The sequence below is a fragment of the Eleginops maclovinus genome, chromosome 9 (assembly GCF_036324505.1).
Source record: "Eleginops maclovinus isolate JMC-PN-2008 ecotype Puerto Natales chromosome 9, JC_Emac_rtc_rv5, whole genome shotgun sequence".
NCBI classification, from domain to species: domain Eukaryota; kingdom Metazoa; phylum Chordata; class Actinopteri; order Perciformes; family Eleginopidae; genus Eleginops; species Eleginops maclovinus.
Window position 1 is genome coordinate 20697125 of NC_086357.1, and position 14647 is coordinate 20711771.

Below are 14647 nucleotides of genomic sequence, written 5' to 3' on the forward strand. Positions count from 1 at the left end.
AATCATCATTATCCCAACTACCTAGTTAGCGACCTTTCTCACGGTTTCTTATGCATACAATGCAGAAACTGCAGGATTCTTTTGCAACATAATGAGCTCTTGCTCAATAACACACCTACAGAGTGTTTGCAAAAGGTCATGTTCAGATTCTCCCTCATCTGTCTAACAAAACTGTTAGATTTGCTTTAAAGCACTGCAAATGTTTGTTCCTCTTACAAATGTCACTACATGACAGTGTTTTGGGAATGTGGGGACTGTAAAAACACTTGAAAGCACTGCAGTACGTCCAATTAACTAGCCTAAATGTTTTTACACATCACTGAAGGCTTGAAGCTACTGCTGTTGTGGTGCTTTCACGACGTGGGTGGTGTAAACGTGAAGGTGAAAGCATAACAGCTCGGGGAAATTTTTAAAGTGTGTGTGTGTTTTGTAACAGTGGAGCCATACGTTTCTTTGGGCTCTTTGTCTTTGCATGATTGGCCAGAGAACAGGAACAAGCTCATCTGAGCATTTAACAGGCTGGCCCTGTGGTGAGCGCAGACAGGAGGGGGCTGTGTCTGCCAAGCCTAATAGCAGGTCAGGGTTCACACAGTCTCACACACACACATACACAGGAAAGTACAAGTGTAGCACTGTGGAAAAATTAAAGCTTGGTGACTACATAACAGACAAAGGCTCTTTCTCCAGCACCGTTATCACTAAAGATAAGCATCAGACCTAAAAAGGTGCACATGGAGCGAAGACAAGAACATGATATGAAGTCTCAAAACTACACAGATACACTTTTTAGAAGTGAACCCACCCGAGGTGTATTAAGCACTTAGAAAAAACACACAGGGTCATTTTAGACTTCTGCTGTGGAGCTTCAACAGTGTGATGTGACAAGAGAGGTAAACATGAGCACACAGACATTATGGATAAACCCAAGCCCAGATTTAACCGTTACACACCCAGCACTTATTGGGGGTGATGCTGTGGAACAAGCAATGCGGCTTTCAGTGGGTTTATGATGGAGGAGGCGCATTGAGAACAAGAGAGTGGTGATTTCCCTTCTTGGTGCCAACTTGGCTCAGGACAGCCCTAAGGATAGCCAGCTGGGCAGACATCAAACGGCCACACACATCATTGACAGGCGCAGAATGGAAGGAAACACCAGCCTGCTCACACGTACAACGACATACAACCCAAGGAGACTCCACCCTAATAACGGCCAACTAGTCACACTTCACTGAAACGCTTACCAAATCTTCCTAACATACACACACAATGAGGGGGCCATGGGGTTAAACTGGCAAATGCGTTTGACAGCTTTAGCTTTGCGTTTGTTTCATGATCTGTCATTGTGTCCAGACTTCTATGACGTACGCAATGTGGAAAATGAGCATTCAAACAGTTAAAAAAATGACAAACAGACTCTTGAGCTTGTTTGTGCTTTTGTCTGTGTTTGTTGGAAAATACTTGCGCATCTAATCACTCAGCAGTAGCTATGATGAGAGCCTGATGGTTAGAAGAGAAACAGCCGTGGCAGCAAAGAACATCAAAGTCCTCCACTCATCATCAAGTCAAAACAAGAACAAACAGTGCAGCCATAAAACGACATGCACGTGTCCACTCTTACATCACAGTAGAGTGTTTTCCTTTCGAAACTCATCAGCGATTGCTGTGGGATAGAGTGGAGCCGAAGAAAGACGGGATAAAATATTTAAGAAAAAGTCGAAGAAATATAGTTTTCTTCCTCTTCCTTTCTCGCTGATTCATGTGTTTCTTCCAGCTACTTGGAGATGCTTCACAAAGGATCCGCAAATTTATGTTCGACATTCCTCTACCCGAAGAAGCAGAGTAAAATGAAAAGCCAGGAAATTAAACGACTGAGGCTACAGTGGAAACAAGTAGCTTATTGAAACAGAGGAACACCAGAGAAACAACAGACTATAAAACGTGACTGACGGATGACTCTAGCGCTGAATAATCCATGAGATAATGGTTCCAGACACACATGCAGAGGCAGCTCATTTTGTTAAACTCAGATGATTTCTCTTTAGATTAGCCTAGCCCGTTAACAGCCCATAAAGATAAGAAGCAGAAATAACGTGCATGTTTGTGTCTTTTACCTAGGTATGGTATACAAGAGACCATGCTCTGGCTGCTTATGAAGTCTCTCAGACGTTTATAGTTGTCTTCTTTGGACATCAGGTAGTCGAGTCGATCAAACGTTGCCTTGTCCTTCCGACTGAGTAACTAAAGGGGCACAGAAAAAGTGTAATGAGTTGAGGAGCGCTCAACAGAAACACACAGCTATAATGTATATGTATTATTGAGAGTCTATACATGCGGTCACATTCAGCAGAATAAAAGCATTACTCTCAAACCAGCTGCATGTTTTAATGAACTTGCCACAGTGCTTGCAGCTTTTTAAATAGACACAGCTGCATGCTTGTGTGTGTGTCTGTTAGTCCATTTGTAACAGCTACAGATAGGAAGTGTATATCCTGCAAGAGGATTGAACTTCAGAGTACTGAGCTATGAGAGAGTGGTAAATCATCAGACCACAGTAAGGGTTATCTACTGACACGGGAAGTTTAACGGTTGTGCCAACAGCAGAAAGTACTAATGATACCTATAGAGACCAGTTTGTGTGTGTATGTGTGCGTGCCCTCTGTCTTCTCGAAGCTATGTCCTGGCTAGCAACAGCATTTCCCTACAGGCTAAAGGGAATCTCCTGTGGTTTTGTGGAGCCGGGTATAAGACAGTTTCAGCATTACATCAGAGCATCATCATCCCATTATGTCAGATCTTTCATTAAAAACACTGGGATGGATGGGTTATTCCTTACATGCTTTTCCACATCAATTCCTGCACGAAAAATGAATACTAAAAAATACTTTGTTCAAGATCTTCCTGCTCCAGATACTGTATGGAGGTTCTGGGTAGTTCACGAAACGATTGACAGCAATAAGATAAGACAGAAAAGGACACAGCCATCACTCTGAAAACCTCAAGTTCTCCTGGGTGGAGGATTATCAGATTCTCATTGCATCCCATAAACAGGGGTGATTTCAAGGTTTAAATATTATAAACAGTGGCGTTCATTTATTTCATTTTCCTGAACTCTGCCATTCATCGTGTGATGTCACTTCTGTGCTAGTTTTCATTAGAGTTTGTTTATCTTTCCAGTGTTTTTGTGCAGATCTACGCGACATCCCCGTTTATTAACAGCCCTCTACTAATAAACCAGACTCTCTTTCAAACTAAGGCAAATATACTCACCGCCCATGTTTTGGTAAGCCTGAAGATGGGGGCACTTTGTAACGCTGACACCACAGCCATGACCGCATGTAGGTTGTTCATGTCACAAAGTTTCTGTGAAAAGTTCAAGTACAAAGAGCGCATATTGAGTTGGGTTTAAAATACAAACATCACTGAGGGTAGAACAACAATGTCAAGCTAAGCGTGGATGTGTGTACCTTGGCAGTGCGAATATACAGACTCAGCACCTCAGCCCTGATCTTCAACGTCTGCGCATGGAGGATCTCACGTACCACCCAGAAACTCGTCTAAAGAAAATGCACACAAACAGAGATTAGAGATTACAACACCAAGCTACTCTTAAAAACTCAGAGGAAAAAAAAACGACCTAGGATGCTGCAGAACTGATGATGCAGAAACTTTATTTCTCATGCGTTTCCTTCTCCAAAGCACAATAATGACTCAAGGTGTTTACAAAGAAAGACAGGCTGTTCTGCCTTGTTAAATCTCAATCTTTGAGTCTGGAGCCAAGGCCTGCAGACTGTCATGACAACTCTGGGCTGATACCAGGACAAAGCGGGGCAGGAGAGCGCGGGTCGGCTGCTAAGGGGAACGCTCCATTAGATTAGATTATAAATTAGATCTTGAGGAAAAACAAGAGCTTCAGAGGAAAATCCAACTGATTCCAACTGATTACACAACAGATACACACCATAACTCCTAATCCGTCAACCGAGAGAAGAGTGTGTGTGTGTGTGTGTGTGTGTGTGTGTGTGTGTGTGTGTGTGTGTGCACGTTTATAGCACTTGGCCAGGCAGAGAGTGATTTCGGAAATCTGTCTCTTTGGGGGAATGCTGGTAAAGCCAAAGTTCTGATTATACACGCACACACACACAAACACAAGGATAAGTCAGTGAATCAATCAGTGTTAAAGCCCTGGAGAGAGGGGGATTGGGAAGACGGAAAAGGAGAAGACTGAGGGAAGAGAGGAGTTAACGGGAAGGGAAGTTAGCTTCATGGCTGCAGGGCTCTGAGGCCCTTCAAAGCACACATCTGTCTGCACATTGTGTTCTGATAAGGCCATCCCTCACTTACCATCTTTATTTTTATTTGTCACAAAGACTTATCTCTCAATTCTTCTCTCAACACTCATTCTTCACTACTGTTGGATTGTACTATGCGCTTGTTTAATAGACTCCCCTCCATTCATGCCGAAGACTACTAGGTGTTTCTTCTGTGTGTTTCGATAAATAAGGGTATGTTTGTGTATGCTTCACCATGGTTTTCTTCATTGTTGATCTGAGAACCATTTATTAAATTATCGAACATTTTTATTAAATTAGAACCAAGCAATGATCATCTGAAAAAAGGGAATTACGTATGGCAGATTTAGCTATTAGCTTATTCCATCCGCAGTCCCTGGGCAAGTACACAAAGAATAAAATTAATACATTAATTACAATATAAAAGTGTCTCTATCAAACAAATCATTTTACATAAACAAACTACAAGCAAAACCTCAAAGTTTACCACCAGCATATTCATTCAGTGCAACTATAACAAAAAACAATTCATCTCAATTAAAGACTTGATTAATGGTCAAATTAATGTTGAAAGACCCGTTCCTCAAAAATGTTTTTTGTGTACCCATAGCTGGATTTGTCCCTTTTTTCGTGGAATAAAGCCCCTCGATTTGTTTTTGTTCTAGGAGAGAGGAGTGAGGAGATAAATTCATCAACCTACTTAAGAGTCTCTCTCCATCTCTCTTTATAAACACATGTCACAGACGCTCATTCCCTGCAGGTACTGTATCACCAGGAAACATAGCCATATGGGTTTCATTATCGCCTTTTCATTAGACGTCTATACAAAAAGATGAGGGAGTGATGAAAACGGACAGAGAACACATAGACGGTGGTCCCTAACTTGCATTGGCGTTAACTTAAGTTGATATCTTTTGCCTTGAGCCAGTGACCTCATGTTGAAAAGCGGTTCTCTTGAGAAAATAAAAACTCAAGTGTTGTCACATCTTCCTTCTACCTTCAGTGTACAGTAGACAGGAGTTTCCATTGACTGTAAAATGTGATTCCAATCTGGAAGCAAAACATGCTGCAGTTTCACATTTAGTTTCCTCAGCGGTCTCACTTGATATGCAAGGTCAATCTGGACAAAGCATGTCTGTCCAAATCGCTTTCCCATGGGTCTTATTACAGAGCCTGTGTCCTCGACAGCCTTGGCCTCCAAATCTAAACAGCAATGAGATCACCGAGGATGGCAGGACTCTACGCAAGTGCACTCACCAGTCTGTATGTGGGTCTGAGCGAGGGATTTGGGGATAAGGGGGTTTGTCTTGAACTCACTTTATGTCCTGAAGAAAAGACCATGTATTTGCAGGGGCTGTGTTTATGAGTCTATCAGGGCCTCCAGATGGAGCTGAGAAGCCCCGGCGCTTCAATAATCATAAAAAAGCAGAAGCATACAGACCCCGTCACAGAGCTCATAGCTGTGGATCAACCCGTTTAATGTCCTGGTGGGAGGAAGAGATGGAAGGAGTTGAAGATCATGCCAAAGACAGGGACGACGGGCAGACTTGAGGCAACTGACCTGCGTTAAGAAGCCACTTCGCTCGAGAAAGGTGGAGAATTGTAATCACAGCTGATACTTTTTGAGTGGAGTCATATCACTCCTTTACCGTTATCTGACAGCATATTCAATACCCTGCACCAACAAGGTTATGTTGTTGCTTCAATTTGTCTGTTGGACTTCCAGCAGGATTACAGAAAAACCATTGGCTGGGTCAATGAAGGACCATTTAACTTTGGAAGCAGATCACATCAGGGGTCCGATAGACACACTCAAATGTCACTTTTGTCAACAACGCTGTGTTGTACATTTGTGCTGCATGTGTAAGGTGTTGGTATGATTGAAAAAAATAAATACCCCCACTAGGCAGATTCACGTGACTCTGAAAGTCTGCACAATTTGCTACACGTCTCGTGATTTGCATATTATTTTTTTTATGTGCTTCGTTGAAAAACAAATACTTGAAAGCTGAGGTGTAACATAGGCGTATAACGACCCTTCTTTTGAATGTCTATGTGGTTTCCATATTACAACCAAGTTGGAAGAATTACTATCCATCTTCAGAAATGAAGTAGCATTGACCTTGGCAGATGTCAGCGCTCTTCCAGTGGCGTTGTTGTTACTGCCATTCAACTTTACATGCAAATATTATGCCATTCACGCAGTGCTGTTATTTGGGAAATGTATAACGATGAAGAAAACAATTAAGGTTTACTCGTATTTCTGACTGTCTGTTGAATATACACTGCTGTGATTTCTTCTTTCCCTTCTGGTTAGAATATAATCTGTTTTGGTTATAATCATCACTAATTCTATTCAACTCCTGTAATTATCTCTGAATATAAACATTTGCTTTTTGACTACTGTATGCAAGTTGATGATTTCTCTGCACAAAACTCAATGAGACAGATTACTCATTGATCATAATGGGCTGAACTAGTCTCCCTTTGCCGCCTGTTAGATAGACGGCCCAGTTTTCTGCTCCACTGGCTGGACTTAAGGAAGAGGAGAATTAGGCTTCAGCTCTTTCTAAGGAGCACTCTGGGACTCTCTGCTCTCCTGATCCAAGTCACATTATTTAAAAAAGCTCCTTTTCCTTGTCTCCCAAGCAGCTGAAATGTGTGCAGCTAACATCTTGAATCACAGTTTGGGATCTGCTTTACATAGGGAAGTTTCCACAGCTACACATTCTTGTTAGATCATCTCATATTTATACTGGAGGCCATGGAAGTGAGTCTGAAAGGAGCCTGGCAATAATAGTGGAAGGGAATTAAAGGGCATCGTTGCCCCTTACATCATTACCCACAACTTCCTGTTGATGATTTTACAGGGCGCTGGGGGGGCATGTCATACCCACTGATGCATACATTTGGTTATGTTTCCACACATGCTGCGCCAACATGCAGAAGTGCGTTAATAACTTAATGAGTGCCAGAGCCAAGGACAAGCTGGAGACAAAACAAACTACCATCTGACCCCTTTCATCTGGGGGCTATTTATGAACACATGACAAGCAGGGACAAACACATTATTGTTATGATGATTATTGGGCACTGCCATGGAAAGCAGCGCTTCGAAAACACCACCTCTCAGAGAGCTGGGGAACTGATTTAGTACTTGAAGGATGGACAGAAGACACGATGGAAAGACGAGCTGTAAGCTCTCCATTCCTCGAAGACCAAGGCTCATAAATCTTTAAAATTGGTACAGGGACTATTTTCTTTCTCCTTTTATGGGCGGAGACCTTAGTTACCACCTTTTGAATTTTTCTTTTAATTGATCTAGATCTTTTATCAGTCCCATATTGAAATTTCTGTGAGTTTGTGAAGCCCTTTGTAAGAGTTGTAAATCAAAAAAGTAGTATCGATTGAGGTCATACTTGAAGTGACAAAGCTGAATGCATCTCACCTGGTTGAACCTGCGAGTAAAGGCCACAACATTTGGAGCAGAGATGTGCTTCTCCTTCTTGTTCCAGCCGCAGCTTGACAGCTCCTGAAAATACACAAACAAAAAGGGAAACATTTACTGTATGCACTGAGCCCAAAGTATATTTTTGCATATGCCAACATTTTACTGAATGGACTAAACAGTCATGTTAGAGCCGAGGTCACTCAGTGGGAAGGCAAGACGAGAGCAGGATATGATAGTAGAGGAAAGCAGATGAGGAGGAAGAAAAAATAAGAATGTGATCCAGTGAAGGCTCAGACAGATTGATGGATGAACGCAAAAACAAACATGAGAAGCTGGGTAGGAACACTTGGTGATATTGATTTTACGTACTCCAATGTTCAACCAAGCTGCTCACTTACTTTTTTGTCATTGTGGAGTTTTTTAGCTAACATTGAAGTAAGTAAAACCACTACTGTAAATAGTAATATTAATGGAAACCCTGCCCCATTTAGTCATGCCCTGGCACACCCAAAACTTAATGTAATTTAATATTTTCCATGCAGGAAGAGGCTAATGCACGCCATGAACACAGGGGTTATTTAGCCAAAGAATGAACAGTGAAAACTACCGTTGGTACAGTATAGATCCAAATAAATTAAAGAAAATAAAATTAATAAAAAACAGCAAACTTTAATAAAAGACGAGTGATGTCAAAAAGCTAAAACTAACGACAAGAACAGAAGAGTTGCCAATTGTCGCATTTAAAATGTAGTAGTTTGATTTCTTCAGTCTAAACATTATTGTGTAATCATATGATATTTATTATTTAATGAATTGTTTCTGCACGTGTATTAGCAATAGATAACAGCAGCTGTGGAGGCAGCTGTAGGAGCAGTAGTGCAGACAGAAATTTAATTTCACGGCTTTTTAAGAAGAGAAAGGGCATGGATTTGGAAAAGTTGAACAACACACAAATAGCAATAAGTAATATTGCCCTGCAGCTGAGTTAAAAACAGAGACCACACAGACACAGCAAGGGGAACCCAGACCCTCTTTGGCCACGACTGGCTGTCCGGGGGCCTGGGACACTGACGTAACAGTTGGAAAAATGTTGTGCAAGCTCTCCTCTTAACCCCTGCCAGCCCGGCCCACTTGGGCTACAAATATGAAGAGCCGCATCAGGCTGCAGCTCCCCCACATAACTTCCAGCTAACCGCTCACAACTCTGTGACCCGGGCCACATCGGGAAGGCTCCTTGCAGAGAGAGTTCATGCTCACTCAGGGGTGAGCGTCTGAGCTGTTAGAGGCAGCCGGCGGGGGTGAAAAAAAAGGCAACATATCAAATACAGATGTTAAAAGCAGACGTTCATGCGTGGGGAGGTTATGCCTTGGGGGACTATGTTGCCTGAGTAAGGATGAGGAGAGGAAAAATGAGAGTGGGGAAGAGTTAAAGGGACTATAGGACTATAAAAGACAACATTGTAGAAGACCTAACAGCATCCCCCGCAAAACTTTTCCAAGCCTGTGAGGAGCCTCCTGAGAGTCGGAGCATCTTGTCCCTGTCACAGGTTGGAGCTAAATCAGAGGGCAGGAGACACTATCCCGTCTCATCGGGGAGAGCCCATCGTTTATTTAACGTCTGTCCTTTTTATATAAGCGCTTTCCCTCTTCCTGTCATCACTCTTCTGTCCAACACACACAAAGTTGGTGATGATTCTAAAACAAGGACGCTCCATAGTCAGTGTGAGGTGGATGTGTTTGTGTGCCTGGCAGCTCGGACCACCACCTGACCACCCAGGTAGGCGGTGCACAGATCGTCCTACGTCTTCCTCACCACAACATTTCAACAACCTACATAATCCTTCAATCCTGGACCACCTGGGACTGTCTTCTAAACTAACCCTCCCCTCCATCTGCCCATCACGCCAGGTTTGAAGTAATTCACGCTCTATTGTTCTTCCGCTGTTGTGTAACAACCGATGCCAGTGCCTCGTGTGTGTTTGAACAGCAGGCCTGCAATGATCCACAGCCTCTCCAGAAACATATAGAGTTTATTTCCTTTATTTTCCCTGCACATTTATAGTGCTATTTCACACTCAAGTTACATTTAAACATTTATCTGACAAAAGTCGAGACTTGAGAGAAAGGCTTTGACGAGGCTGCTTTGGTAAAGAGAGACTTTTTAAGGCTGCAGAAAAAAGAGCACAGTTTAGAGAAGCCTGCGCCGCCAAGCCACAGCCAGCCGTCATTTCCACATGCTGGTCTGGCACAGCAGCATTTTCATTAAAGCTCAGCACTGTGGCGCTGCTAGAAACTGTCTTTACCTGCACTGTTTGGGCACATATATAGCTAACATTAGGGCAAAGGCTCTGGAAATGTCTTGAAATTTTGAATAAATTCTGAAGATGTCTTAATGATGCTAAGCTCAGGAATTCTGCACAATTTCAATAGAAAAATCATACCATTGAATAGTGAGCTAACTTAGGGCGTAAATAAACCTTAACTACTATTTATTATGGCACGCTATAGCTATGACTATGCCTATTAAATTGAAACCATGAACTGAACTCAGCAGAGTATTTTTCCATCACACACATTAATTCACTGCCTGCCATTAAAAAGGAATTCAGTCAAATTGAACCCTCTGCATTCACAGTGCATTCTCCATGTGCAGACCAAACTGCAGCACTGTCTGAGACTACACATTACATGAGAGAATAGATTTGAAGGTAGATTATTTCTGTTGGCCAGTACATAGTAAACTAAAGCAGGATACAAAGTGTATAGCTTGTAGGGGTCTTCTGCTAGTTTGTGATTGTTAGCCGTTATCATGCGAGGTGTCGTCTGATTGAGCATGCTAATTAATGAGTTTAACTTTGTTCAATGTCCATTTGTTATTTATTGTTAGTTGTTCACATTAAACACCAAGTTTGCACACCATAAAATTGTCAGCGCAAAAAGGACACTTTTCCTTTAATTCACTTGTAATTCAACAAACTTACAATGCGGCAAACTTAATAAATAAATAAGTGGATACGATATGCTCATAAAGGTAAATGATTTGTTTGTATAATTATATTACATTTTATTTTCATTTTATTCCTGTTATTTCTCTTTAGTCCCCATGGAAAGTTTCCATCTTGAATATTCATATCCAAGTATCAAACAAAGCAAAACGTTGCCTAATCCAAAACAACCCGTAAATTACATTTAGATTTCCATAACTATTTACTCAGCTTTGAGTTGAGTCTACTGTGTTTTACAACCACACTGTGAGCAGTATTACATAAACATGGCACAGGCTGAATAAGATAACCAGCTGTGGCTAAGCCACAAATTGCTATGACCTCATGTAAGATACCACAGAGATTCCTTTTGTCGTTTTTTCTCTTCATTGTAAATGGAAAACTGAAGTGTTGGGATCCCAGGAAGTATGAGGGAGAGGCCACAGGCCAAGACATGAAGGACTAATAGGAACAGGGTGGAAGAAGATGAAGAAGAAGGGAGGAAGAGAGAACAAGAAATTAGGTTTGCTGCAAAAAGAAAGGGGATGGTCGAGATATACAGTGGAAAATCAAAAATACTCTTTCTGTTCTGTACTTCAAAACAGGGGAAGCCTAAACTGATGTTGTGCCAAAGTTACTAGTCTACAGGTTAACCTGTTACCATCCGTTGTATTCAGAAAGTAAGAAAGAAAAGGCAGCAAAGCAGAACATTAAATAAAAGGAACAAAGAAAGGAGAAGAAGTAAAATGCATTATTCTCTCAGACAGTTTTAAACTATAGACCTTGGCAGGGACCTACAAGCGAGCACAAGCCTCCATAACCGTTTGCACACCATGGAAAGAATTACTTTTCCAGGAGGTCTTTTAGTACATGTACTTGTACCCCATTATTCTTATGGCAGTACAGGCATTCTTTCATGGCAAGTGAGACCAGACATAGCATGTTCTTTTATGAAGATTTCATTGTTAATCTTCTAGATGGCAATAAGATTTCATCATAATAATTACTGGTATTTTATAAAGGAAGACAGTACACATGATTACATCTCAAATGTTATTAAAGGTGTTTTGATGATTTCTTCCAATGCCTTGGAAAAGTATTCCATCGACACATTTCTGAAAATTGATTCTCAGTGTTTTGGACAAAATCCACTCTACAAAGGAAAAACTTTTCCCTGTGGCTCATTCTCTGTCTCTCTTTACTGCCAAAACATTATTTTCTTCACCGTTCAGCATGATGAATGTGTATTAACCATCATGCTGACAGGCTCTGGTGTGGGTGGGATTCCCTTCTGTGTTTGTTGTCCTGCAACTATTGTCCAACCCTCCTCCACAAAACAACATGTGCAGAATACAGGGCGTGCGGAAAACGGCGTTCAACATTCAATGTACGGTTATAAAAACGCAGTACTTCAGCAAATGTGTTTCATCTCACGATCAGTACTGGAAAACATTAAGCCCGCAAGCGAGACAAGGCTGAGTATATGAAACGTTACCTGCCTCCAACTACAAGTCATCATCGTCTCACATGAGACTTTCAATCTGTTCGGAGGATCTTTATGCTGTGTGTTCAGACGTGAGAGGAACTGACATACTTCCCAGCAGTACGTAGAATGCAATTCGATAGCTATTCCCCGAGAGCTGAAGCTTTCCAGCCAAAGCCACTAAATTACTAACTTGGCTGTTGTCATGACTGTGCGTTTAAAACAAAAAGGCAGGCAACCCCCCCCTCTTTAAGTTATCTACATCACTCAATCTCTTTCCTTCCCAAACTGTATTTCATAAACATCAGTGCGGTCTGATTATAAAATTATAAAAGGTCTTCTGGGAGAGAAAACAGAGAGACGAAGGAAGGGAGGAAAGGTCCAACATCTTCTTTTCACTTGCACATCATTTTAATGTCTACATGTCTCTTGTCAGCTGATCCATCTTCAATAGCTGTCCAGTTCACTGTCGATTAAAACCAAAATCAATTGGGTTGTTAAAACCCATCAGTAACCACGGCCTCGTAAATTTGGATGAGAAGATTTTGATACTCCCTTGAATCTTTTCTCCTCCTCCTCTCTATGATCCGCCTTGTCATTTCAATGGCATGTCAATTGCAAACAAACAGCCAAAGAAAATATCAGCAATTCAGAGGAGGGTTGTAGATAAAACATCAGTCTGCTCTGCACTTTAGATTATTTTACTGTCGGAAAATAACTTCATGTGTTCTCATCAATTATACACAAGAGTCTGTCCATGTTGCCCTCAACAGCTCTTCCTCTGATATCTTTTTGTACTTTTTCTGGTCACAGCAAGAACCACAAGTATTAAGTGGTCCATTACTTGTAGGAAGTGCATTAGAGCAGCTTTCATGCATGGTAATGTCTTATGAGCTGTCACTTGAACCTATTATTAAAAGCATATGAGTTTAGCTCCTTTGCTGTCTGATGTGTCAGAGTGGCATGAGTTCAAGCTTTACGATTTTGAACCTGGCTCTCTTGAAGCTTTGTAGATATCAAAGAGCATTTAAGAAATACTGGCCAATCCTGTTATCATCAATAACGTTCCCCCTACTTTATATATCCACGGGTGGGAACAAGAGAGAATAGCACATATTGACTCTTTCCCCGAGGTGTTGGCCAGATTTCACACCATGTCCTCACACCGTTATTGCTATTGTGACGGATGCTTATCTTTTCTTCCTCGTCCAGAGAGTTTTTTGGCTAGCCCTGTCAGGCTGCTCTCCACACATCTGCTCCATGTCAGCGCTGAAACACTTGAGTTAATGAGATCCTGTGTTGTACTGCAATCCTGTCTGGGGTAATTTTTCCAGCTCATGCCAGAAAGTCTGTCTGTGCGTCATACACACATGTAAAAATGCTGTGAACCTGAGTGCACAAAACAGTGTTTGGACACTCAATCTCTCTCTGTGGGGCTCTCTTTCTCAGTCCAATACATTTTATATAAAAAAAAGGCAGTTATGCGTTTATGGAGAGGGAAAAATATGTAATCTTTAAAACAGACCCCAGGTCATAGCTAGTTTATTATGTTCATTGCAGTCATTTCCATAATAACTGTACTGACTACTTCAATTGGTTTTAGTCTTTCAAATACGGTAATATAAGACCAGTCGAACCGAACATGACAGACTGCTGTTAGAAAGCATGTTAGGCCTGAAGACAACAATATTTGCACTTTTCAAAAGAAAGACTAAAGATCAAGCTTAGTTAATCTACAGTTACTCTGTTGTAAAAGAAGTCAAAGAGATGTGATTCGTGCGACCACAGACCAGCATACTTGGAACTTATAGACATTTTGATTTGTATATCATAGAAGAAGTCTAAATATGTCAACTTGAAACCTTGAAAAGAACACGAGGACTCACTTAATATACATCAGTCAAAAATGTGTACATATTAAATCATGGAAACTAACCTTGTCTTTCGTCTACTATTCTCTAGGATAATGTCTTTTTAACCTCAATTTATGTCAGATACCGTCTCAAATCTATTGCAAACCATAATTTGTCTGTAGATTCTTATTTAAAAAGGCAAGAATGGGCTGCAAGTCAGTAAAAACATTATTATTGCACAACTCACAGATCCATGTAATTTAATACTTTCCTATTCAAGCAGGGATCCTAGTGAATCAACACACACACACACACACACACACACCTGCTTTCCTCATTATGCGTCTGAAGAGGGCGAGGAGACTGACAGCAATGGAAACTCTCGTTGAGTTTATATTCGGTCATAGCCTTGTATCTTTTTTCAGCCAGTGCTTCGAGACAAAATCACCGTGAGAGCAGGAAAAGCACCTCTGGTTCACTCTGTTCCTGCCAGGAGGCTGTGGGGTCACTCTGTATACTCAGCACTCACCTCCTTCTCTCCCTCCAGACTGCAGCTTTCATCTCTGTCAGCTGCCCCTCAAACAGAC

General features: G+C 41.4%; 1 protein-coding gene across 5 annotated transcripts in view; it reads right to left on the minus strand.

The window, feature by feature from the left end:
• Window positions 1-14647, minus strand: part of ralgps2 (Ral GEF with PH domain and SH3 binding motif 2) — a 67637-nt gene that overhangs the window by 27281 nt on the left and 25709 nt on the right. For all 5 annotated transcript variants that reach the window (XM_063891573.1, XM_063891576.1, XM_063891574.1 and 2 more), the window contains exons 6-9: window positions 7738-7821; window positions 3465-3554; window positions 3268-3360; window positions 2112-2238 (exon numbers count right to left, since the gene is read on the minus strand). In XM_063891573.1, the coding sequence (XP_063747643.1) occupies window positions 2112-2238; window positions 3268-3360; window positions 3465-3554; window positions 7738-7821 (394 nt within the window). The remainder of the gene's footprint in view (window positions 1-2111; window positions 2239-3267; window positions 3361-3464; window positions 3555-7737; window positions 7822-14647) is intronic.